This window comes from Oxyura jamaicensis, chromosome 2 (assembly GCF_011077185.1).
Source record: "Oxyura jamaicensis isolate SHBP4307 breed ruddy duck chromosome 2, BPBGC_Ojam_1.0, whole genome shotgun sequence".
NCBI lineage: Eukaryota > Metazoa > Chordata > Aves > Anseriformes > Anatidae > Oxyura > Oxyura jamaicensis.
In genome coordinates this window covers 97,277,069-97,303,210 of record NC_048894.1, presented here as the reverse complement: position 1 = coordinate 97,303,210, position 26,142 = coordinate 97,277,069, and the positions used below count along the sequence as shown (strand labels likewise).

At 42.6% G+C, this 26,142-nt stretch overlaps 1 protein-coding gene across 2 annotated transcripts in view; it reads right to left on the bottom strand.

The window, feature by feature from the left end:
• ZNF516 (zinc finger protein 516) overlaps positions 1-26,142 on the bottom strand; it is a 60,040-nt gene that overhangs the window by 8,861 nt on the left and 25,037 nt on the right. For both annotated transcript variants that reach the window (XM_035317493.1, XM_035317494.1), the window contains exons 2-4: positions 7,231-8,718; positions 1,863-1,967; positions 887-954 (exon numbers count right to left, since the gene is read on the bottom strand). In XM_035317493.1, coding sequence (XP_035173384.1) covers positions 887-954; positions 1,863-1,967; positions 7,231-8,718 — 1,661 coding nt within the window. The remainder of the gene's footprint in view (positions 1-886; positions 955-1,862; positions 1,968-7,230; positions 8,719-26,142) is intronic.

Here is a 26,142-nt window from a genome sequence, read left to right as displayed (position 1 = left end):
TATTGAATAAGTAGAAACAGCTCCTAAACCTCATGAAGGTGGGACTGAGACTGAGCTGCATTCTTTAAGCACAGCAAAATTCATCTGCAATTGCAGATATGGGAGGGCAGTAAGTAAAACTTTTTTGTGGTAAAAATTATACTAAAATTGTGGACAAAAGAAGAAGGAGTGAATGATGCTGGAGGAAGCTCAAAAATGAAAGAAAATCGCCCCTGAGAAGACATGCCCTGAAACCCACCTGCCAAGCTTGAAGATGGAGTAGGAAGGTCCACCTTCCTAGGTGTGACAGTGGTCTCCAAAGATACAGGATATATGAAATTTCAGTTTAATGGTTTTCAACATAACAGCTGTGTCACTTATAATTCAGAGTGCTGAGAAGCATTTGTTAAGACAGGAAACACTAGTCTAGAAAGAGGAAAGCGCACTAACTTGCCAAGTCCACAGGAACTGGAAGATGAGCCTTTCAGAGACTAGATACTGGACATTATGGTATGAAGACTCTTCAGAAAAATACAGACTAAGCGTTAATTGCATTGCTGCAGCAGAAAACATATTATTTGTATAAGCAAACTATTTGTAGGAATTCTTTAAATACCATCTCACTGCTACATATCATTGTGCATTAGTGTTATCTATCCCACCCACTCCCCAGTAAGTCAGTAACACGTTTAATTAAACACTAACTACCTGGTCTACAATTAACTGACTCTCTATATAACAGACTTTGATAAAATGCTTAAAAAATTTAAGAGCTAAATATCAAGCAACACCATTATTATTTATACATGTTATAAAACAGTCAGTGCTTTACTGATGAGTATCACTGTGCAACTTTTCCCCAGCTACCACATTAAAAACCAAACATCCAATTAATTGTAAAACATACTTGTTTTGGGGCATCTGCGGAGGTGGTGTGAACTTCAGTACCTCGGAGTCCATTAGACTCAAACACCACTGTGGGAACAAGGGGGCTTGTTAACAGATGAACATTCAAGCTTCGTTAGTGTGTGTACATTATTTGAGACCATTACAGATTAACCACGTTCAAAAAAAGACACCAGCTACTAGCCTGTGGCCGGAAAATACCAATTTACCGTAACACTTACTGTAAGAGAGTGTGCTAATGGCAGCCTAGGGCCACTGCCCTTTTTAATTCAGACTTCAGCGCTGAAGAAAGCAATCACTGACAACATTAATTATCAGTCTATGTGTAAAGGGACCCTCTTCTTGCATTACTTACCATTTGGCCTCTGTCATTTTGCATCAGACTGGCTTATGTATTCATCATTCACACTTTTCAGAAAGAGCCCGCTAGTCTCACTGTCTTGTGCAATGCTCAGGAGGTAACGACACTGGTGGCTTTCGCCTCCCCCAGTCTCAACAACAGACTGTGCCAGGTTAAAAACGGCTGGTAGGGATTTCTGATTTTAGGACTGACTGACCGGTCTGAGGACAATCTCATTTCCCGCAAAAACGGTCCTGTCAACAGCAATGATGAGGCAAAACAAAGCCTTATGTTCTGCTGAAAGGGGTACTTTGATTTCAATTTGTGCTGGTGGCAACAGAATTCATTAGCATATTCATTTCTGAGTACCCTACTCTCTAATTAAAATAAAACATTTGCAAACAGACTTATCTTAAATGCATTGCAATTTTATGGAGTTCGGGCGGGGATCAGGTAAGCAATATCCGGAGAACAAGAGCAGTAGTCGTAAAAATAAAAAACCTGTGTATTAGATTTAGGCATCAGAATTACTCAGGTTAACGTGGTACGTGAAACGTAATTCTTGGCATTTTGTCAGCCGGATCTGAAAGAAGGCAAGCAGGAAAGGGAGAAAGCAAGAGCAAGTGTGAAAATATACCTGTGTGGGACCTCTGATGAGTCCTGAGGTGACTGGGTTGGTTAAAGCATTTTCCACATTCCCTGCAGACGCAGTCTCCTTGGCGTGTTTGTGTCCTAAGCATCCCTGTAGTTGATAGGGAGGAAGGGAGGGAGAGAGGGAGAAAGGGAGGGGGTGGTGGGGAGAGGAGAGAGGAAAGTTGAGAAGAAAACATTATGCCAGAAGAAAACATCATTAGTATGTCTAATGTGTCATTATGTGAGGCTACCTTCAGGCCCTGGATGACAACTGTCAGCCTTCATCTAGGCACTGGCTGACAGGCCAGGCACACACAGGACTGCAAGAATGCATAAATTACATTGAATTAAAAAATGCTCCCCGTGATGTGCCCGCACCAGGACTGGCATGTCAGGTGTGCGCTTTTCAGAGCAGCTGGATCCACTTTTCAGCCATCACCCAGCTTTGTCAAGCAGTACATCAGGCAAATCAAAGTGACTCCAGCGTGGCGGAGACAAGTCACATGGATAATAGGAAGTGAGTAGGACCAGAGCCCGACTGTCCCCCCCGGGCGGCAATACCTCAGAGACAAATGCAGAGTGAGTGGAGCCATCACAAACTGATCAAACCTTTAGCCCCTGCCTACCTGCCTGCCGGTGCTGCTTTGACCCTGGAGCTCGGAGGCACAGACGAAAGACATCTGTGAATGAAAGTGTCATTCCGGACATTTTGAGCTAGTCGTGGCGCAGCAGCCCTCCTCCAGCCCTCGGTAAACATGTTTTCTAGGCCATTAGCATTTGTGGAAAACCGCTCAAACCTCTCCTTTTTCTCCAAAGGTCAGTTTACAGTATCTGACTTAAAGGGCTGGTCTTTGTCTTTTTGCTGCTGATCAAAAAAGACACATTTGACTTTTATTGGGCTTTTTTTTAAAAAAAATAATAATATGGCTGAACATCATCTTTTCTATTTTGGTAAAACGCCCTCCTCAGAAGGGAAGAGTTGATGTTTTCATTTGCCACTGGAGTACTTTGGCTTTTAAAGAAATTCTCAGGGGGTTGTCAGCGGAAGTGAAGTTTCAGCTTTTTTTTTTTTTTTTTCCCCTCCTATTATAGCATTTTAAATGAATAAAATTGTGCACAAAAAAGTGTCAGGGAAAAAAAATATTGAAAATCAAGTGCAGGGTGCCAGAGGGCTCATCTAAAATACAGACTGCTGTACCTCAAAGTGAATGGAAAAGGAGATGGGCTACCACTTCCTCTCTGCTTGTATGGCACCAAGTATCCGATGATGGTTTTTACCACCATGTAGATTGTCAAGAAAAGTCTGGTTGAAAAAAAAAAAAAAAGAGTAAAAAAAAATCCAATGATGGTTTTTACCACCATGTATACTTTCAAAAAAAAACTGGTTGAAAAAAAAAAAAAAAAAAAAGGAAAAAAAATACACCCTAAAATCCTACAGCTGATTTCTCATTTCATAACAGCACCTCCTGTAGATGGCAGCACAGCCTATATTATATAACTGAATACTCGCCTCCAACAAGCTCCTGGCACTCCAATGCAAGATTATGATTTAGGGCCAAATCCAGATCTCACACACACACACAATCACATCAGGTTCAATGAGAGTTTCACAGTAATGAGATGGATTTGCCTCATGAGGTAGCAAAGGTTAAAGCGGATTTCCTGGTATGTTACCAACATTTCCCCCCCCACCATCGGCCAGAGCTACAGCTGCAAGCTCGAGACCAAAGCTAAATATAGTGCACAGAGGGACCAGAAGCAGCCCTTGCTGGACCGCTGCCCCAAGAAACAGCCTGTAGAGACAGCCTGGGCTCTGCTGCCAGGAGAGCCCAGGAGGCTGCCAGGAGAGCCCAGGCCCAGGGGAAGCCCTGAATCCCTCCATACCCCAGGCCTCCTTTCTGGGAAAGATGAATACACTCTTCTCCAACTCCCTTTTGTGATGCTGTGCATCCTGGGAGCCAGGAAATTGCTTTTCTGCTACCAAATACTGCCAGATCCATCCTATCCTGTTGTTTTCAACAACACAAACAATCACCACAAGAGGCCAGATGCCTTCAGATATAGTGAGGCTTATTTTCTACTCTGTCCACACATGCTGCATGTATACCCTAAGCAAGCACAGCTCACTCAGCATCACAGGACATCGCTCCTCCAGCCAGGGAAATGGTACATGTCAGCCCCAAGAGGACAGGGGAGATGGGGCAGCCTCGAGCCAGGCTCTAGAGAGACTTGTGTTAATGGCAGGCTCTGAACCAAGCCCCAAAGTTGTCCCAGCAGTCATCGTAGGCCCGATCTCATGGCCTGTGTGGAAGTGCTGTTCCCACCCGCATCTTGTGCTTTGGGGAGGGAAGGCTGAGAATCGCTGTGGTAAGCTAAAAGCATACAAATGCTGAGGAGAACAGGTTAGCACTTTCATCCAACCCATCCCTGGCACTGACGTTATGGCAGTTATTTAAAAAAATAGGTGGATAAAGAGTGGATAGCTTCCAGGTATGTTTGCCATTGTTGTATTTCTGAAGGAGCATATAAGGCTTTTGATTCCTCTGAGCTTTGTGCTATGGGCATCACTGTTGCAAGGTAATGCCCCCCTGAGCCATCACTCAGGACACAGGAGGGTGAACAAAAGAGGGTGGATGACTGCAGGTGCTGGCAAATCCACGAAGCTGGAGGTGACCACCTGAATGGGGGTTCCTGTGAAAACAGCATTCAAAGTTGGCCTCAAAGGAGCCCCAGGGAAAGAGCGCATCTGCTGCCATAACCTATCCTTTCCTAATACCACAATTCATGTAAATACCATGAGTAAAATAAATAACTACTATATGTAACGATGCAATTTTCCCTGCAAGCATTTGGGAAGTTTGGGCAGTGCGAAATGAACCTAGCCTAAGTGCAGAAAGCTTTGTGCTTGCAGCTGCATCACAACAGCACGTACGGCTTTCCAAGGGCATGCTGGAATAAACACAAATGTAAAAGGAATGACCCCAGATATAAACCCAGCTGCTATAAAGGAAGTTAAACCCTGCACAACCACGCACTAAAATATTCTAATATGGTCCAAGATGCGGGTATATTAGCACCAAACACCCAAGTAAAGTTTATCAGGAACACTCAAGTGGGAAAAAGCATGTGACAAATAGCATATCTAAGTGGGATTTCTGGTTGTCATTTATGTCATGATTGCCCTATTCACATTGCCATATGAAGACTTAATTGTATGATGCATACTGACAGAGGGCTCAGTCTAGGACCATGTGTTATTTCAGACAAGGTTCATTTAGCTTCCTCTATTTGCAGTCGGTAGGATCTTGTTCCTTTTTGCCTGCAGCAGCTTTTTATTTTAGTGCTATGAAAAACAGCCATCATGCCAATTGGTTCAAAGAACCATCAACAACCTGGAAGTTGTTTATAAAATGAAGACAAGCTACATAAAAAAAAAAAGTTTCAAGTTCTGAAAACTTGATTGCTATAAAACACTTAGAATGAAAGAAGAGATTTCAAAGTGGAGATAGGCACTAAATAACTTCCAGTTAAAGTGTCTCTGGAAATCACTGCCCAGCAAAAACATTTTGGCAATAAAATCTCTCTTTAAAAACAAAACAGGTAAACGGAGACCTCTTTGGAAATCCTGCCCCTATTTTATTGTGCCCTAGTGTTCTACATGGGTTTTCTGGTGTCTGCATTCACTTGAGTCAGCTTCTAGTTCATGGCTTTTCATGTTTCTCTCTATTCCTCTAAACAGGGCTAGGAGCTCACTGGATCAATAAGATTTCACTGTGCAGGTTGACATGTTAGAGTCTTAAGTAACATCAGGGAGTTCACCCACAGTAAGGTACCCCAAAGTTGATGGTGGAACAATTAACTGGTATTTATTCCTGTACCCAAGAACAGGAACACTGACCCTGTGTATTTAGCAACCGGGAAAGTCATTCTCTGCTTCCTTAACAAAACCCAAAAGCTTCATGCTAGTTACAATAATTACACAGCCTCTAACTACCTGAATGCTCTGTTCAGGTGAATGCTGAATGATCTGTTCAGTAGTAATAAAAGTCATCTCTTATGCAGCATTAGTATTTACCTGATTAAAAGCAACAACAGAGTGGCTGAAAGGTACACCTCATGAGCTGTTTCAGACAGATTTTGCCTCTGTCTTCTCCAAAAGACCTTCCACAAAGACCTGACTCAACATCATGGCTCCTTTCATGCCTCACAGCTGCCAGAGCAATCGACTTGCATACACCTTCTGGGACCTAGACCACAACTGTTGGCTTCTGAATGTCCTGTGTTTCATCCACCTTACAAAATGGGGTCACAGGCTCCATTTCACACACTTCTTTGATGAAACAGAGAGCATTATGTCAGGTGAGCATACTAGCCATTTCCAGTTGTAGTAGTAAAGGTGTGAAACAAGTACTTTTTGTATGTGAAAGTCAGTTCTTGCACAGCTTCTACTAACAGAAGTGCTTAAAAAAATGGGATGGTTTACAAAGGGCAAAAGCAGGGACTCTGGTTCCCGTTCTCCACCCCCATGTACCCACCTCAAGAGCAATCAATCAGTGTGATTTTCAGTTTCGACTGAGGCAAACTAATTTTGGCAGATAGTCAGAAGAGCATAGTTTCAAATGCAAATGCACAGGTTTTTTATCCTCTTCCTCCCCCCTCCCCACCTTTTTTTTTTTTTTTTCTCAAATGTGGCAGTACTTTTTTAGTCCCTAAACCTTTAATTGATTATTTGAAAAACAGCCTTTATAGCTTATGTGAATTAGCAGGCACATATTCAGCTATACCTCTTTTTAATTATAAACATACAAATAGATCAAAAGTATCGTTTGAAAAATACTATAGTATTTTTGATACGGACAAGGAGATCTTAAGACTTTTGTCAAGAAAGACAAAGGACGCTGACAAGTGATTACCTCTCTGTTGTTAGAAGACTCGTTTGCTAAAAAAAATGAACAAAACCTCCAAAGTAACATCACAGATAAGCCCCAGAGGATGTTTATTTTGCCCGAAGCAAAAAGATTATGATGTTTGCCAGCACCAGCGTATCAGTGGGATCATAGTGTGACAGCACATCTGTGTAACTCTAGCCTGCTTGAAGGGAGGGGATGAAGCAACAGGAATACTCCAGGTGGAACCAACTACATTTAACCTGTGACAGAAATGTCACACAGTGCATGAGGAGGGATGCTGCAATGTTAAAGACCGGTAAACAAGTCTATTCAAGCCTATCCAGAAATGATAGAACAATGAATTTATAATCCCAACAGCTAAAAGGAGAAAGAGGAAACTGCAAAACAACGTGCTGTGGCTCAAAATGAAAAAGGACCAAGCAAGCCACATCCCCAGCTGTGGAAGGGCTTATGAAATCTTACCTGTGTGATCCAGGACGGGGCTGTTGGCACCACAGGTTTGGTACAATGAAGCGAGGTCCTTTGGAATGTATGTTTTAAAGATATTTAAAATGTCCAAACGTTTCTCATGCCCGTCTGATCCCAGATCCTGTTTGCTGGAGTGTAAAGCCGAAGAAATTCCTGCTGCACTAGGCTGGGGCTGCATCAGTGGACTTGCTCGTGCCACAGCTGTGCAGTTTGCCAATGTCCTCATCTCGTTCCCAGCCTTTATGTGAGACTCCCTCTGAGGCACCGATGGCTCTTCGTGTTTCGTGTACTGCTCGCTTTTGCACAGGGGATGATACTGTGGTGGTGGGTTGAATTTGGCCTTCACGGAATCGGATGTACAGTGCTTACCTGAAGGGACAAAACCAGTACTTCCTTGGGGAACCACATACTTTTCCACCTGTTTACTGTTGCTGGACTGCGTGTTAGGCCTGGATATGACTGTCTGAGTAGGCGTTACACTTCTGCTATAGGCTCCCATTTGCATAAGTTTGGAATTTGCTTCATATTTATTTTTCAGCGGAGGCTGTTGTGCTGCTATGCTGTATTGCTCCTGGGAATGGTTTAATTTGGGCTGTCTGTACCCATCAAGACCTGATAAGCGTGGACCACAGTGGCCAAATGCATGGCTGTCCTTTGACTGATGCATACTCCCAGACTTTGCAGTCGTCCCAACAGGAAGAGAGCTGCTTTTGGACCCTGGCAATGCACTTGGCACTTGAGTGCGCGTAAATCTGGCAACCGGCAAAGGCTGGCATTCCTTACCACCGAGAACGGGAGGGGGTCCGGTACGCCCACTCCTTGCCAGAAAAACCAGGTTGTTTTTAATACTCTTGAATCCATTCTGTTGAACCCAAGGGGGAACCATCGAGTTACAGCTGACTTTGTGCAAAACTCTTTTGTGCATCCACAGGACTTCGGGGTAGTAGGTCTTGTGACTGCAGAAAGGACATGGGTAGATAATTAAAGCAGCCTGCAAGGATGTATTCGAATTTTTATTGCATGAATTATCCCTTGTTGATTTTTCACTCAAATCAAGCGGAGCTGCCTCGTGAGCTTCAGCACCTTTTTCTATTCGAGGATGCTCCCTGTGTAAGTCTAGCAAATTTTCTCTAGAGCGACTAGCTTGCACTTCAAGTGATGTTTTCAAGTCCATGACCATGTTTGAAGATGTCTGGCTCGCACCCGAAACTAAGCCAGCAAAGTGACTGGAGCAAGAAAGCCCTTGGCTGTGGTGAAATGCTGGCATCTTTATGTCTACAGAACCTTTCAGATCGTGGTATTTTGAAAAGGGCTCCTTGATGACACTCTCCAGTGCTGACACCAAAGCTGGAATCTCTGGCTTAGATTCATTGGCCTCGTTTTCTCTGGCATTGCGGCTTCCCAGCTTCGGAATTTCCTCCACCTGAGATGTTGCCATAGGTGTTTCCTCTTCAGAAAAATTGCAGTGGTATGGCTTTTCATCTGAATGGGACAAACAAAAAATGTAATTGTCATTTTGTGCAAAAAGAAGCACAACAGATGAAACAAAATTCAAGAATACAGTAAAATAGAAAAAAAAAGCAAACTTTGGTATTAGTATTGTAATGATATACTACAAACTAAATGTACTGTATAAGCAAGAAAATTACGGAATAAGACACAACAGTTCAATTTATTTTTAAAGATCACTGTAAAGTCTGGATAAACTCTCAAATGTTCGTGACATTTTGAAGAAAGAACAATTCAATAATATACCCATGTTAAAATTCTGGGGCTGTGAGAAACATAAACAAATATGAAGCCATTTAATGCTTTAACAAAAGCAAAGATAATGGAGCCAGATAAGATTGACCTAGTTAAAGGTCTGTCAGCGTTTCCATTACAAGCCCCTTTTTTTTTTTTCCAAAGGGTTTATAACTCAGCAATAAAAATTGGCTCCACATTGAAACGAAGCATATAAGCAGATACAGCATACAGAATAATTTGCTCACTTAAGAGAGACTTTTGCAGTGGCCCAATATAAAAGATGAGTTATGAAGAACATAAATTTTGAATTTTTTGTCCATTAGTTTAAAGCAGATACATTTTTATTTTAACATATGTTTATGTTTGAGTCAAACTTTAGGTAAATTTTACGACTGCTCAATCCACTGAGAGATAAGAAATTCAACATTTTCAGCCACTGAGATTACAGAATTCAAAGCAGACTCTCAGTTCTTCCCAGTTTCTTCTTTGCTTCTCAGCTCTCCAGAGCAAATTTGTCTAACACATGTCCTGGAAAGGGAACATACTGGGCAGTAATTAAAGCAGTTTAGGGGGGAACAGAAGAGTATGATTTGTTTTGCTTGGAGCACGGCTACCTCCACCCGCTCTCACAACGCTCCTCTCACAGAGCTGCTGATAAAGTCGTTGAATCCCTCCAAATCAGTTCACAAATCAATTCCAGAGAGATTTTCATCACAGCAGTAATGCTTACTTCACTGAATCCATTTAACATGTAACTGAATTGAATCATCTGACAAACTTTCAGTTTCAATTAACATGCAGTTAATGAGCCACTGCCAGGCAAGTGTAAGGAGCCTATGCTCCATCTAAAATGTCACCAGTCCAAAGCGATCACCATATCCGGAGGAGTGGTGAGAATGGGAAAGGAGTGAACTGCTCTATCGCTGCATATCCTCTCCCATCAACTCAGAAAAGGCAGTGCTTCAGAAAATCAAGTGCTGTTCCTTAGCAGGACACAGTGCCACCGGCATTCTTCTAAAAGGCACAATGGAAGTACGGCTTCAGCTGGAGTCTCACTGCAAATAAAGTCCCTTTAACCTCATCTTCAATTCAAGCAATAAATAAATTGATAAATAAATCATAAGCTTTTGTTTAATTTGAGGTAATTAGGTTAAAAATAACCCATAGATTTGTAGTCCTGCAGGGCTGAGTGTTCACTCTGCTAAGATCATTTTCCTTTCAAACTCTCTAGAGGGATAAAGTCAGGAAAAAAAAAATATAAGGAAAAAAAAAAAAAAACTTGTTTTTCCTGTGTTTCAGGGGGGCAAAGCTTTGGGAAAGCACATGCCCAGCACTACTGGCTAAATTTACAGTTTGAAACAAAGACACTGCATGCAGCAGTGAAATCTGACACTGCACATCTGTGTTATTTTCAAAGCACATCTGTCAAAGCCCAAAATATTTGTGCTCTTAAATAAGATTTTAAGGCTTCCCTTTACGATCACAAGGAGCGGGTCCTTTGATCATCGTAGTAAATAATGAAGGAAAGCAAAAACAAATCATTCAATCGCAGCAGTAACTCCGTGGGGGCTGAACCAACCTCCTGGCTAAGCCGAGCCTGGCACAGGGAGCAGGGGAGGTGGTGAGCACCCCAAACCCCGCTCTCAGGCCTGGTCCCTGTGGCCACGATGATGGAGCCCTTCCACAGGGGCCAGCAGCTCCTGGGGAGCTCTGCCTACCCCTGGCACCCTTTGGGGGTCCCTGGCTTCACCAAAACCCACACAGAGTTCTGTTTCAGCCGAACTGACTGAGGCGGGCTGATGATGAGGCAGGGAGGCAGTTCGGTTTGGGCCTGGACTTGAGGGGAGGAGGAGGAGGAGGAGGAGGAGGAGGAGGAAGCAGCAGAAGACAGAGTAACTGTAGGTATATAGCCTGGGAGATGGCTACGGTTCTTTTAGCCCCTCAGGGTACTGCAGTCGTCAAAGCAAAAGGGATTTTCCTGGTGGAAACTGCAGCACAGAATAAATATGAAAACGCAGGGAGGCAGTGATGAGGTAACTCTGGGCACTGCCTGTAATCACCACAGAGCTGAAGTCGGATGCTGCCAGTGTAACATATGAGAATTTGTAAGGTTAGTACAAAACACAGTTCCTAACGCCTCGTAGTAGTTTCCTGCTCCATTCAGTTCCTCTGATGTTCTCCACAAGCAGTACCAAACATACCAGGAATAATTTTAAGAGCTTACTTCAGGAGCCTCAATAGCACTATTAATTGCTCAAGCTGTACTTCTAGCAATAAATAAAAATGAAAAATAAAAATACACACTAAACAAACACACCCTTACCTGTCTTCCCCAAGCTCAGCACACACTTTCCACATACAGGCCAAACCACACTTTTCCCCAACAGCACAAACACAGCCTAAACTTCTCCCTAACACCGCTCCTGCCCTCCCCAGGACCTGACACCACAGACACCCATCAGGCCAAAAGGCTGCCCCATAGCCCTTTGTATCCCCCTGGTGTGCTGGGCAGCCCCAGCTGGGTGCCAGCAGGCAGCAAAAGCCAAGAGGAGAAAGAGGATGACAGCAAAAGGAAGAGGAGCAAGCACACAACCCAGTGGTATCGTCAGAGCCTTCTTAGAAAAATAGATTAAATTTATTTCTGCCTGCTCCCAGCCGCTTGCCCCAGCTGAAAAGGGGTACCAACAATCCTTTTAAATCACTGGTATAAAATATTGCTCTAACCAGTGCAGTGCAGGCATTACTGTCACCAGAAACTTTCGAGATTTTATTATGGCCAGGTCAAAGCAAAAAGCCATGAATGGGATGCCTTTTGCGCGATCTCCAGGGACTATAACTCACGCTCCCCATTGAAAGACTTCTTGGCAAAGCAATCTCTCACTGTCTTCCCTTCAGTCCCTGTCATCTTCTCATTTTTGTCTCAATTCCTTTGTTTCTTCCCCAAAACTCCAGTTTACCTTTTATACTTGAGAATGAGAAAGGTCCTTTCACCACAGCCCTGAAGTGTTACAGGTTTTGTGTGTCGCAGACACCTGGCCAACAGTTGAAGTGGAGGAATTTTGTGAGGTGCTCAGGAAGGAGCTGGCTGCTGATGCCACCTCATGCCTCCTGCTTGGACTCGGCTTCAGGTATCAGTGTTCTTAAATTAGATTTTAAGGCTTCTCTTTGGGATTTTTTTGGACATACCTTCAGAAACCCAAGGAAAGCAAAGCAGGACAACACACAACACTCAACTATATGGGAAGCCGAGGGCTAGAAATACAAGAACACTTGGGGTTTCAAACACTTCTTTAGAAATGTATTTAACTGCTACCCCTTAGTTATGTACCTTACACAGGCAGATGGAAACAGCTCCCCTTCCCCATACACAATCCCCTTCTCTCCTCCTCCCTCTCACATGCACAAACTCCACTTATTTCCTCCCAGCTCTGCTCTCCACAAACCCAAAATTCAGAACGGGCCGCACAGCTGTTTTAATTCATGAGGCTTCCTATAAAGTAAACCAGGCTACAAGCCTGAGGACAATGAAACCGTGATTTCTATTGAGAAGAGCAGAACTGTCGAGAAATTGGCCCCTTTTCTGGCTAGCACTGCAACACTAGGAGTTGAAGGGAAAGGAGCAGATGTGGCGTGTTTGATTTTCAGTAAACATTTGATAGTGATTTGCACTTTTGAATGCTCTGGCTTGATTTGAAAACTGACTGAATATAAATTACGATCAAAGCAAAGGACAACATTGGAAGAAGGTGCAATATTGCAAAGATCTATATTAGGTCCTATTTCACTTGGTATTTTCCTTAATGATCCAAAAGAGACTCTAGACACCACGCTAACTTAGGTCTCCAGGAAATATCTCATTTGGAGGAGCTGCAAAAATAATGGGGAGAAGGAAGTAATGCACAGGGACTTACAAAGAATAGAAACACAGTCTGAAAATAATCAAATTGGATTCATTCTGGGGAAAAAAAAAAAAAAAAAAAAGGCAAGCTAAGACAAGTGAAGGGAAATGATCCAAAACCCCATGCAGTGGGAGGACAAAATCTGGGAAGGAGCAATGCTGAATATAACAGATGTTACTGTTACAGTAGACAACAAGTTAAATATGAGTGTACTAGGTGAGGTTCTTCAGCTTAGCTTTCACAAATAAAAGCATGTTTTTTATATATATATATATATATATAAAAGCTAAAGCTAAAACTACTCCTCTAAAAAAGAGGCATGATGGCCATACCAGTTGCATCGTTATATATGCATTAACCCTAATGTAAACACCAGTCATGGGCAATATGCAAAAGCCTGCAATAAGTACCACACAATGACATGGCAGGGAAAAAAGGCAAAAAGCAGTTCTGCAGCACAGATTTGAGGCATTTTACCCTGTGAAAGGAAGGTCCAACCAAAATACTCCACGCACCCTGAATATCTTTGCTGATCTGCAAATATGGACAAGTTTGAAGGAGTTTTAAAGAATCGTGTCAGAAAAGTAACCAACTACAAAATAGAGATGAAGAGTTAAACATCCCCAGCCTCGCGGGTGGAAGACAGCAAGGTGATAGGCCAAAGCCTGCAGGCCCCTGAGGAGTGCCAGGTTCCCAAAGAGAATTATGTCATCCTGAGCACTGGAGTGTATCACAACAATAAGATAATCGCACACAGGAAAACTCACAATGAACAGAAAAAAAACAACAACAACAAAAAAAAACAATTATGTGTATTGTCAAGGGAAGAGGTGGAACAGCATGTGGAATGTGAAACTTCCACAGACAAAAAGCTGCTCATGCATGATAAAATTCAATCCTGTTCATGGGGAGACAGAAAGCATGACTTACTCCTGCCCTTCGCTCTACCCACACAGCAACCCCAAACCCCTCGTAAGCTAAATCCACATATTACAGCTGCATTGTAGATGAATGCCAAAACCAGCCTTTTCATACTAAAATCCCTACGTGGTTAGCCAAGGAAAGAACTTATGGAGAATTCACTGGTGAGTCCCTGATCCTGTTTAACAGTGGGTTGATCCTCTGAGCATGGGTCGGGCTGTTCAAAGAGACCTGTTACCTGTTTCGCAGAGGATGATTTGTCTTACGCTGATGATGACCTCTCTTCAAGTTCATGTCCTCTACACACTATGCATCAACTCCTCCGCTTTCTGCCCCAGCTGCATCACACAGCAGAACCCCAACACAGTGCTAAATAGGATGCGAGGCAAGAGACAACTCCTGCATATCTCTCAGCTTTCCCTACAGCACAAGGCCACTTGCTGCAATGAGATACTGGGAAGAAAAAGTTATTTTGCTTTGATATGAGAGCCAGCTTCTCATCTGCAAAGCTCACCTCACTTTATATGTTGTTAGACGTTTTTAGGTGCAGCTGCAACAGCTCCTCAATAATTCACAAAAACAGATGAACACGATTAGATTGGAATACTCAATACTGCATGACGGGGCATGCTAGCAGATAAGAGGGTAATAGTGAAGGGCAGAAAGCACATGATCAACTAATATCCCTGCTTCCTCTTGAACTAATTTTAGAACAACAGGGAGTGGTTTTGGCTAAGGCCTGAGGTTTTCAACAAGGCATAATCCCAACGTAGCCCTTGAGATTCAGATGTTGACCAAGAGAGGTGGTTTATCAGTCTGATAACTCACTTCACCCCACAGTGATTTCACTGCAGCTATGCCAGGGGGGAAAGTAGAGTAACACAGCCTTGAACCAGAGCCCAGCAGCACACAGAAGAAATGAGTCCCAGACTCTCCAAGAAGTCCTGAGTTTCCCAGCCATCTGCTCACTAATGAGAAATTTGTTTCTGTTTAATAGCACACTGTTTTCCTTATTGCTTTTCTTTTCCTTTTTGTGGCTAGATGTTGTGGACTTACCTTTTTCCTTCTAATCTATTAGTATGTATTTGTAACAGCTTACACATCCTTAGCAAATGAACCCAGATAACGGGAATGGTTGATTTCTCTTAATAATGAGATACCATTTTTAGCATACTGATCATACTAGATGCCCTTTGGTTTAGCTTGTATTCATGGTCTCCATTCTCCCTTCACATACCTAAATCTTAGAGTTTCTAAGATGAACTCTCATTTATTTTTTAATCTTGTGGCCAACAATTTCAGGACAAGGATGCATGATGGTGACTGCCAACTTTCAACCAAATAATTCCTAAGGATGGATGCAGACAACAACAAAAAAGCATCATCTCACAAGTACAGATAGAAGAACTGCAGTTTTGCATTACTAGGCTGGGGAGTGGGGCCAGAGAGGGGAAATTACTATGTAAGGAAATTTTAAGCCTTTTTGGAACCTTACAGTAACATATTTTTTTTTTCACTCTTTTCTTCCCAAACAGCACTATCACGGTTTCCATATTGACTAAATAACTAACACTTGGAGCCCTAAGCTCAACATGTATTATAACTGTTAAGTTTCTTGCACATTTGTTTTCAGGCTTCCCTGTTCCCTCTCTGTTCCAAGAACAACAGCATTTGGAGTCATTCCAAAGGCCAGCTTGTTTTATTTTACTATTTTTACACTCTACAACTTCTAATTTTACCTGCACGTCACTTTTTATCCTTGCTGTCCAACACCTAAAATATCACACTGCCCGAGTTCTCATGAAACCATGTCCCCAGCATGCAAACAGCCAAAGGGTCCTTTATACTGCTCACTTCTTCACAGCAGAACTGTGAGACATTCCACGAGATGAATGAGAAAAATGCCAGCCCAAACCGCCCCTCATAACACTCTTGATTCTCCATTTGACTAATCTCTCCTGCATTGTCTGGGAGGACACCTGCTGCTTGTGAAAACAAAACCCACTGAGCTCTTACAATCTGGGCAGCAGAAAACAGGAATAGGCAACCATCAGACTAATTCAATAAAGTTTGTTCAGTCCCAGACTTCACATGTTGATTTTTTAAATTATTTTAGGTCGTTATTATTATTATCAGTGATACTGACTGCATTAGTTTTGCATTTTGGGAAGAATGTGAAAGGCCACTGAGCTTATCAGAAAAATAACAAAAAAAATTTAGTTGATTAAATTTGAAACTTAACCTTTTAATATGAGTGAAATCTGAGTCTGAGAACAATTACGGTAAAGCACACAAAAGATCCCTTCTACAAGGTATTCCCTAGCTCAGTAAAATTACAAATTCCTTTGCACAGCAGAAATGCTTTAGAGTTATGTCACACTTCAAGGATCACTTTTTTTTTTTTTCCTTTTCTTTTTTGAAGGGGCTTGAAACCATCTTCCATGCACACAGCTACAGATGCAAATGTCAGCAAGTTTACTGCAACTTCAAGCACTATCAGAGAATATGCACCAACAAAGTAACTGAGGAATTAAGTGGGAAAGGGTATCAGGTCCAAAGTTTGCAGCACACGTTGTTAGGTACTGGAGGCACAGGGGAAAAAAAAAAAAAAAAAAGGCATGAAAGTTTACAGTGAACTTTTTCTTTCCAGCTACTCGTATACAATTTTTCATCAAAGAATATTTGGCTCTGTTATCACGGTACTGATGCTACAAGCCTTCCAAAGGACAACTGATTGCAAGAGCAGCTCCACGTGCAAATTACTCCACTCTTCCCTTGCATAATATCTTCCTATCACCCTCAGCTTCACACAGGTGCTCATCCAGCGCTACAAGCTTCGCCCTGAAGCCCAAACATAAACTAAACTCTCTTCTAGTGGCAGGTACTGTTGGGACCTGTCTCCCAGCTATCACCCTTACAAGGGTCAACACGGGCTTCTACCTGAGTATGAGGGAGAGAAAGCATCTGCAGCAGAGCGCATAGCAAAGTAAAAGTGTGCGCGTATGTGGGTAAAATGGCTGCTGCTGGCAGCATGCCACAGAGACACTACGTTTTCAGTGTTTATCACGTCGCTCCATACATCCTCACTGGGACTTTTGTAAGGTATTGGATACATAGCGCAAAGGAATTTGGGGCAATAGCAGAGCTAATGATGACTTACAACCCTTTCCCTCTGTGTTTCTCAAAAGGAGGTGCACAAGGGTAATCTCTGCCCAGCAGTAAGGGAGAAGTCCCACTAAACAACCTGTATGTATCTGCAGGCAAGGCTGCAGCCTTTGTTATCAGAGTATTTCCAAGTGCCTTTTTCACCCTTCATCCACACCAGCTTGACACAGAGGTAGTTTTTACACTTCAGAAGGCAGCCTGTCCTTTAAATGCAGAGCCATGGGGAGGCTTCAAAGAGCTGCCAAGCCTCACACAACAAGGCTGCAACTCACATCACTGCTGCACCCTTCTCACATCCCCAGCAGAGCCCCAGGACATGCCATGTGCATGTGGCCATTTCGACTGTCACCAGAGGCTGGAATACAGCAGGGCAGCTGGCACTGTGCTGCTGGTGCCACCTGCAAGCCCCTGAGCAGGGCACTGTGCTCCACAGCCCCACTTTGCCCTGCGAGCACCCAGTGCATCCCATCTCCCCATCACCCATCGGGCTGCTGCAGCTACAGCCAGGCAAAGCACGGCACTGGGAAATGGAAGTGAATGGTCTACATCACACAAAGCCTTCTCGCCTCTGCCTCCATGCCACAAACCTTCAAACTGGCTTTTCTTCCTGGAGGAAACTTCACACCCAAATGCACGCACAGGAAAACATCCGTCAGTCCCACATGCAGAAGGGCAAACCAGGGACTAAACCAGAGTGACAGCACCACATGGGTTTAATAAGTACAGAAGTACAGGTACCTTCACAGTCATTTCACCTGGATCTTGAGGGAGTGGTAAGCACTTAGCTACACATTTTGAGTAAAAGGGAGAGAGAGAAATGAATACTTAACACAGGACCGGTGCAAAACACTTGCAGGGACAGCACGCCAAAAATGAAAACTGTACAATTTGGCATTACCTTCCATGTTGCTGATCATAATGTACTTAAAGAAAATTATGGGATATAAAACCCTTGGAATGCTCTGCAAAATTAGGAAGTGATTAGGCCAGATGATACCAATTTGACTGTAACACAGCTTTGTCGTAATTCCAGGCTTAATAGCAATGCTGTATGAACTGGTCCAAAACCTAAGTGCAGTACTTCCAGGGTGCACTGTTAGCTGCTGGGCATTTCATTGTGTGTGGCCCTGCTTGTTAACTTTGGTGCAGGTAGAAGGGGAAAAAAAAGGGGGAATAAGACTATTAACACAGCAGGATACATAATTAAATTTGAGAGGGTTAGATTTGGGTGGGGGTGTTTTTTTTTTTATTATTATTATTTAAGGCAACGAAAGAAGCCCAAATGGCTTTGATGCAACAAAACTACTTGCAGAGGAGATGGAAAATTATGACTCGGATTTTTTTTTTTTTTCTTTTTTAAGCAAGTGGCAGCCTGCCTGTACAGCCACTCCAAACACAGAATGACACAGCTGTAAATCTTTCTCGAGATTTTCCCTTTCGTTCCAACAGTCAGACATGCCACAATGTCTGCTCCAGAGCGTCTTCTTGACCACCACCTGTTCCTCTTCCTTCAAGTGTATTAAGGAAAAAGGCCTTCTAGGCCAGGACTGTGGGCTGGCAGCTACACCATACAGCTTAACGTTCCTCAGCCAATATTTCATTTCTCCTATCATTTGTTAAGCATGGCTAACATATTGCCATACATCATAAAACTTGTTACTAGAGCTGCTCAGCCTAAAAGCAGAGGGTACAGCTGTGCTGCAGGCCTGCCTGCTGCAGAAGTGCCTCAGCTGCAGCCAACAAGCCCAATGTGGTAACCGAGGTAGCACAGCTACGGAAATACAGAGCTCCCTCCACATGAGCTAACTTACCTTGTTTCTCGTACTAAAGGCCATGCTACCATGCTGGTTCCCATGTTCAGAGACTTAAAGGAAGTCAGGGATCTCTACTCTGCACGTCAGTCATGTCAAATGCAGTGGTACATCACTGAAAGGTGAACTTAGACTGTTATTTTGAAAGTATTACAAATATTTAAAGACGCTATAGTTGTACAGTATTTGGTTAGAAAATCTGTTTCTTCATGTTACTATTTCTTTCAGGCTATCAGAGGAAAAAGGACTTCGGAGCCAGGCTGCTGGAGCCAGACTTTCCCCACCACCATGGTGGGAAGGACATGGCAGGGCAGACGAGCATGGGACATGCAGAGTTTCCTCCAGTGAGGCTCAGCGGCAGGAAGGCTCCAAGCTATTGATGGATTGATCAAAAGTTGTTTTTAACAGTTCTGCTGTGGATGAACCAAGGGAACCTGAGCTACCTGGGAGGATGTGGCCGCAAAGGCAGTCAGTGATGCATGGCTTGCAGTGACTGCAACACCCTTCACTGGGAACAGGGTTCAAGCCACCAAACGTGTCATACACATGCCATAAAACCCGGAGCTTTGTGCCAAAGGCCTTGAAAACAGGCTCGAGGCCCTGCCTGCTGGACCCAGCTGCCTCTGCTGAGCCTCCAGCACGCCAATGGTGGCATTTGCTCTAGTTGACCTCATATGGCAGCAATATTCACAGTCTGGTTAATTGCTAGGTAAGTAGCATTTCCTTTCCCTTTCCCTTTCCATCCAGTATCCTCCCTTGCTCTTTTGTGCAGGAACAGAGGAAATGGTCACAATAACTATGGGAGGCATTTCCAACAAAGTAGACGGCCTTTCAGAGCAGGCTTGAAACAACTCTGTGACAGCCTTGTGGAGATCACTAAAGACATCAGTCATTTACTGGCAACTTCCATAATCCCCCTGAAGAGCTAATAGACAAAAAACCCTGCAACCTACCGCCATGAACAAGAACGCAGAAAAGGCACTTGTTTGTGGCTGAGCAGTGCTCTTAAAGGAATTTGGGGTTTTATTTTTTTTTTTTGCTGGCACTTTTCCTTTTATACCGAGAGGTAAATTTTAGAGCTCATCGAAGCACCAAAATCCTTGGCTGACTTAAAGTCTTGCTTTTTAAAGTCTTTATAATTTGCAAAATGAGTAACAAAACATAATTCTTCAGATGTAATCTAAAAGAGGCAAGAAATTCCAGCATCTATTCATCTCTGCTGTGTATGCTTCCCATTTTAAGAAAGAGGAAGCCCTCTGTTTGGGAAGGAAGTCAGATGAGAATCATCCCACGGTGCATAATGTAGATCAGAAAGGTCAGGAGACAAGGGGATGTCTTAAAGATGTATTGAAAAAAAAAAGAAGAACTGTCTGTAAATGTGTTTTATTCAATCTTTCAAATAATAGAAACATTGTTATGGTAAAGGAGGAAGTGGTGAGAAATCAAATCCATTAGAAAAAAAAAAGGAATAGCAACACATCGAATTTAAAATAAGCTTCATAGACATCTAGCTAGTAATTCTGCACCTGTGAGTCATGATTATTTATAACACACGCTCATTTTAATAAATAAAGGTTTGTGTTCAAATGATAAAATGTTAAATACTGGAATTAACTATTGCATATAGTGCATAGGAAGCTTCTCAACTTTTCTAATTAGTACCAAGGCTTATGCTTTAAATGCAGAAGCAAAAGAAATGCTGAAAAACACTGCCACAGGCTGGCTTAATTTGGAATTTCTCCTTCTCTAAAGGATTAGGAAAAGGTGCATGCATACACACTACCAGAAGGGTGGGAAGTACTACAGCTTTCCTACCTTTCCCCAGCCCTTGTGCTGTTACATACGTTACAAGAGAGCAGGAAAGTACATTCAAGGGCAATTTGCAATCTTGGTTTGATAGAAAAGAGCTTCTTTATGAGCATCTGCAGCAGACTGCAAACACCATTTTGGGTGAGAGGCCTTGTTAACCTCAGTGCTGCCTTTCGCCTCCATATTGAGAGCAAGCATGAAAAATCCCTGCGCCTGCCACAGGATTAACAAAAGAGATTTTAAAATTTTGATCATCAGATATTGAAATGAGGTGAAATATTGAAATAAAAAGACACTTGCCATCTCAGTGCAAAACCCTTCTCCTCTGACTTGAAAAACTGGAGTGATGCAGGAATATCCCACTGAGAACAGGGAAAAAGATGCATTGTTTCTTGAGTGAGAGCTGGGGCCTGGTCAATTTTTGCAGAAGCAGTACTGACACCTCTCCTCCTGAGGAGCTTCGGTGTTAATTATTCCCCACTGTTCAGGTCTTCACAGGGAACTGATCTTTTTGTAACCTCAGGAGGGCCACCTGCTCTCCCAGCAGCATATGGTGGGTCAGAGGAACTCCAGCAGGGTTAACCAGTGTACTGGGGAGGGGTGAGGGGAACAGGGGTAACCAAACCACCTCCCAGCCCCAATGCCTGACGGGGTACCAGCTGCAGGCTTTGTTGTTACACACATAAAACTCCACCAAAAAAAGAAAAAAAAAAATGATTAAGTTATCAAAAAAGAGCTCCTCAGATCACCCACATCACTTACCTACCATTTATTCATATCCTCCTGTTACAAAAGACCAGACACTCCCTATCCCAGCCCTTTGACTCCTTAGAACTGCTTCCAGTCAACAGAAATAAAACTCGCCTGAAGAATAGTGGGCTTAAGAAATCCATCTGGTTAATTCAGATTCTCAAATAGCAGAAAACCATACTGAGAAACAGATGCTTGATCGGCCAGGTATTTCCAAAGAGAGGTAAACAATTGCATGGCTGCCTCCCCCCCCCCCCAACATCACACTAAGAGATACTACCATAATTACTGTAGCAAAGATATAGTTTAGACTGATGCCAGAAAAATGAAGTGTTTGGTAAATCCTCCTCAGAGTCATTCACTAAGACATATTTAATCCACAGGTTAGTTCAGCTGCTACACACAAGGTTCAGGTGGTTAACTGTGCCTTTGTGGCACAGACGTTGCATCAAACTGACTTCAAATTTCATTTCCTGACTCAAAAGAGGAAAATAGCGACCCAAAGCAGTCACAAGAGAGGTGATGTGGTTAATGGCGTTACCTACCCACACCAAATGAGACACACAGTTAAATCATTACAACTCTGGTGGACTTCACCGTGGCGCACTCCCTCTGCATGAAGTTAAAATGCTGCGCTATGCGTTTATCTTTATTTGCAGCACCTCGCATTTCACTAACATACTACAGTAGCTCCCACATCGCGAAGACAGCTGAAGAGGATTTATATTCAAAAGGACCAAAAAAAAAAAAAATAATACTGTTGTCAGTGTCATTCCAGGGCCCGGCCGCCGCCAGGTGGCGCCGCCGCCCAGCGGATGAGTCCCGCCGCCGCCTCGGCGAGGCCTAGCGCTGAGGCCTTCCCAGTAAAGTGCTCTCGTGTGTGTTGGGCCTTGGCCTCCTGCTCCAAAATAGTACCAAGCAGCACCAAAAGTACCCCCAACAAAACAAACACGGGTGACAGCACTCCCAGAACATGGCCACCACCCCCTCCTCACCGCTAACCCAGTGCCTGAGGAGATCTGCCCCCAAAACACAGCTTGGTGACCCCAGGCACCACGAGCTGTCCATGACCTCTATTGGGTCCTCTGCCCAGAAAACAAAGGAAATCAAGCATAACAAGGGATTTATCCCACAGAATTGTCCAGCAGAGACAGCACAGACCTACAAGGTGCAACTTTCAGCAAGGTTCCTCCCCACAGCACCTTCTGCACCTCCATGCGGAGGTTGAGCTACATGGACAGAGGTGGCTGGACTAAGGGTATGTGTGTGTAGCCCAGCACCAGCAGACAGGTGATATGGAAGTTCCTTGCTCTCCTGAAATGGGAGAGACCAGCTGGACCGAGAACAGGCAGCCAACAGCTCTGAGAGCTTCCCATGACACCTTCCACCAACCAACAACTTGGGAAAATCATCCTCTCTCTACCCTGAGGAACTCTCTGAACAGAGCTTCCCAGCTGTCCACTGACAATACATATCTTTATATCTCTGTGCCATGGGACTCAAGTCATTTTATGATAAAGTGTGTAGCACTGTGGGGTGGAGGTTGTGCGTCTCCATACTTCAAAACAGCAGAAGATGCTGCTTCTGTGTGGCTACAGAAGACAGCACTATTCCGACACGTTCAACAACAACAAGTAAAACTCACCTGGGTTAACATGATTGCAAACACCACAAACAGAAAGAGAATAAAAGCCTTCTTGTAGATGAAGACATGTCTGGTCCAGTGATTTGGGGTGTGATTAAAGAAGCAGTGAAGACAGGAAGTACAGAACCTTGATGGTCTTTCTTACATAATATGCTATATTATACTGTCCTCCCCTCCTCCCCCATTTTTAAAAAATAAACCACAACTCCCTTGAAATAAATAGCCCCAATAGGCTAATACAGGTTACTTAGTAGGAAACAACATATTCACAGATGGTAGAAAAGCATCTGTTTTAGGAACAAAATTTAAAAAAATCAGATACAGAGGTTTTGACTTTTGTCCATTGCTCCTGCTATGTAGAAAGATCTCAGTCAAAACATGCTGAAGTCTGTGCAGTCAGCAGCAGAATGAGGTAATGCCAATCTGTATGTTTCTTTTCAGAGTCAGTCTTGATGTATGGTAATCAGCCCACATGCATCTCTCTGTATGAAAGTATCGCCTGAACTTTTCTATCAGACACTCAGGAAAATATAAAATTGTGGGGGAAGAAAATAAAGACCTCACAAGTGTAAAACTTTTGCCTGCAGAGTGCTAATTGAGAGAGCATTCGTACAGATTAAAAAGGTAAAGTGCTGCAAGAGGGGGAGAAGCTTCACTTACAAACAATTAACACGAAAGTATAACAACAAGCAGTAACACATAAATGAAAACGTATATATGAAGATAGCATCCAGTATTTGCCACAAGGTCATTTCTGACTGCTGTTTTAGTTAGATGAAGACAAGCTAAGATGCAGCAGCAACACATTATTAAATTGAAAATATTTGCAGAGGGCATGTAAAAAAAAATCCTTCAAATTTTGCCAAATCTAACAACAACAAAAAATACGCTTTTATGTTTGGAATTCAACTTCAAGCCTAAAACAAAGACCAGGAATAGGATAAATGGAGACAGCTCTTTATTCTCAGCAGAAATAAATAAATAAATAAATGATTTAGGGAGAACGGTCTCTTATTCAAAGGCCTAGGTTTGTTAATGCAATTAAGGATTTGGGGTAGTCCTTTTTTAAAAAATATATATATATATATATTGTTTTAGCATTAAAGCATACTTCATATGCTTTAATTAATAGGGCATAGCTTTCAGACGAATGAGTATATGTCATTATATTCTAAAAAGTTGGAAATGATACCTGTCGCTAGGCATCCAAGTGCACTTTGTACTTTGATTGGCATCTATTTTCCATTTTAGCTTATTGAAGAAAGAGCAAACCAAGTGCTCTTCCTAATTAATGCTGCACTTTGCCATTTGAGTATTCAGGAACTGAGAGGAACAGCAGCGAATACTAAACATACAGTTTAAGGATGTTTTATGAAAGTTTAACAAAAAGAGGTGCTTCCAAGCTGAGCTCTAAAAAAGCAAACAAACAAAAACAGACGAACAACAACAAAAAAAAACCTTTAAACACGTAGGTTTAATTTATATAATAATTCTTTCATTATTTCAGAATGAGTGTTTCCCTCCAAAAGTCAGAATATAAATGAGCACTAAGCTTACAAGGGACTTTCCAAGGCTGTCTTACATATTTGTTGATGAAATACTGACTTTCCCAAGGTCAGCGCCTACAATTCACAGACATACACGTTTGTTTGTTTGTGAGAGAGAGGGAGAGAAAGAGAGGAAGAGTCTTTAAAGCTTTTTTTTTTTTGTCTACTGTTTAAGAACCCTTAAAGATTCTACACTAAGAGGTAACTCTTTCCACCTTGTTTGGGGTTTGCAAACAGGTTTCCACTGGGGAGGGGATAATTAGCACAGGCTCTATATTTAATTGGATGATATTTCAGACTGTGAAACTGTGAAACCCACCCTCCACAGCAGCCATGCAGAATTCAGCACAAGTGCCTTCTGCAGAGTAGGAAGCTGAGTCAACCTTTGAATCTCTTTTGAGCTCCCATGAAAAGGCTTTCCTCTAATGTTTTCCTCCCTTGTCCTTCCTGTTTGAATTTTCCTATCTATCTTTCTGTATTATCCAGCCTGTGGAAAAGCTAGCCACAGCTTGTTTTGCCTTAGTCAAAACCATAAAGGTGCTTTTGGAGGTTTTGCCTCTATATCCTTCCACCACCTTGAGAATACATCCTTCTCAGCAATCATCTTTCTCCCTTATTTTGTTGTGTTCCACTCTGTGCTCCATAAGAAAAATGTATCACAGAGGATGGATGGTTTTGCAGTTAAAGGCATTGAAAGGCATTCCAAGTTACAATTTTCAGTTTTACCACATACTTTCTTACCATAAATGACCATAAGATAGTTCTTCAGTCCCTCTGAGATTAAAGTCATCTGTCCTCTAGAACAGGAGTACTGTCATTCAGAAGTAAGAGTATCTCTTAGCTCCAGCTAAGTTAGATTTGTCCTCTGACTAAACTCTCCATGTGAAAGTCTCTAACCAAGTTCAGTTGTGGTTCCTTGCCCATCTGACCTGGTCAGGACAGGAAACTTAAGTTGGTGCATTGCCAGTTTTCAAAGATGCAATGCAGTGAGAACAGCCATACTAATTGTAACTTCTCAGCAAATCCAGTCTTCATTACAGCTGGGTATTTACATCAGAGCCCGTAGACTGGTTATTCCTTCTTTTCACTCATGTTAACTAGCTGCAGTGAAGCTCGAGGTAAGTACGTAAGACAAAATAGTCCCAGTCATTACGAAAAAGAAGTTTAAAATAAACAGCACTTTACATGCTCATTGCCTTTTTCCTCTCCCCAACATCTCTCCACACCACTTTTCATTTTTTTTCCAACTTCTTTTTCAGTGCTTTGTATTTTGCTTATGGTAAGTAGAAAAACTTCCTTTAGGCAATAACTCTTTCCTAAAAAAATTCAATCTCTCTCCACCTAAACATAAAATTCAGACTTCAGTTACACTACCAGGAATTTTACATGGCTGAATTTTACTGGCACTTGCACTGTGCTAAATACTTTCTTGTTGTTTAGTGTTGGACATCAAAGTGAAGTAAAGTTTTATCCTGGAAATCTTCTCAGCAGAAACAAAGCAGTTAAAACCAAGGAGTACTTTTAACATTGTGGTAAAATAAAATCCCTTGTTTTCAAACAAGTCTAAAGTGCAAGTATCTGGTCAGCTCTTCTAAAACAAACAAACAAACAAA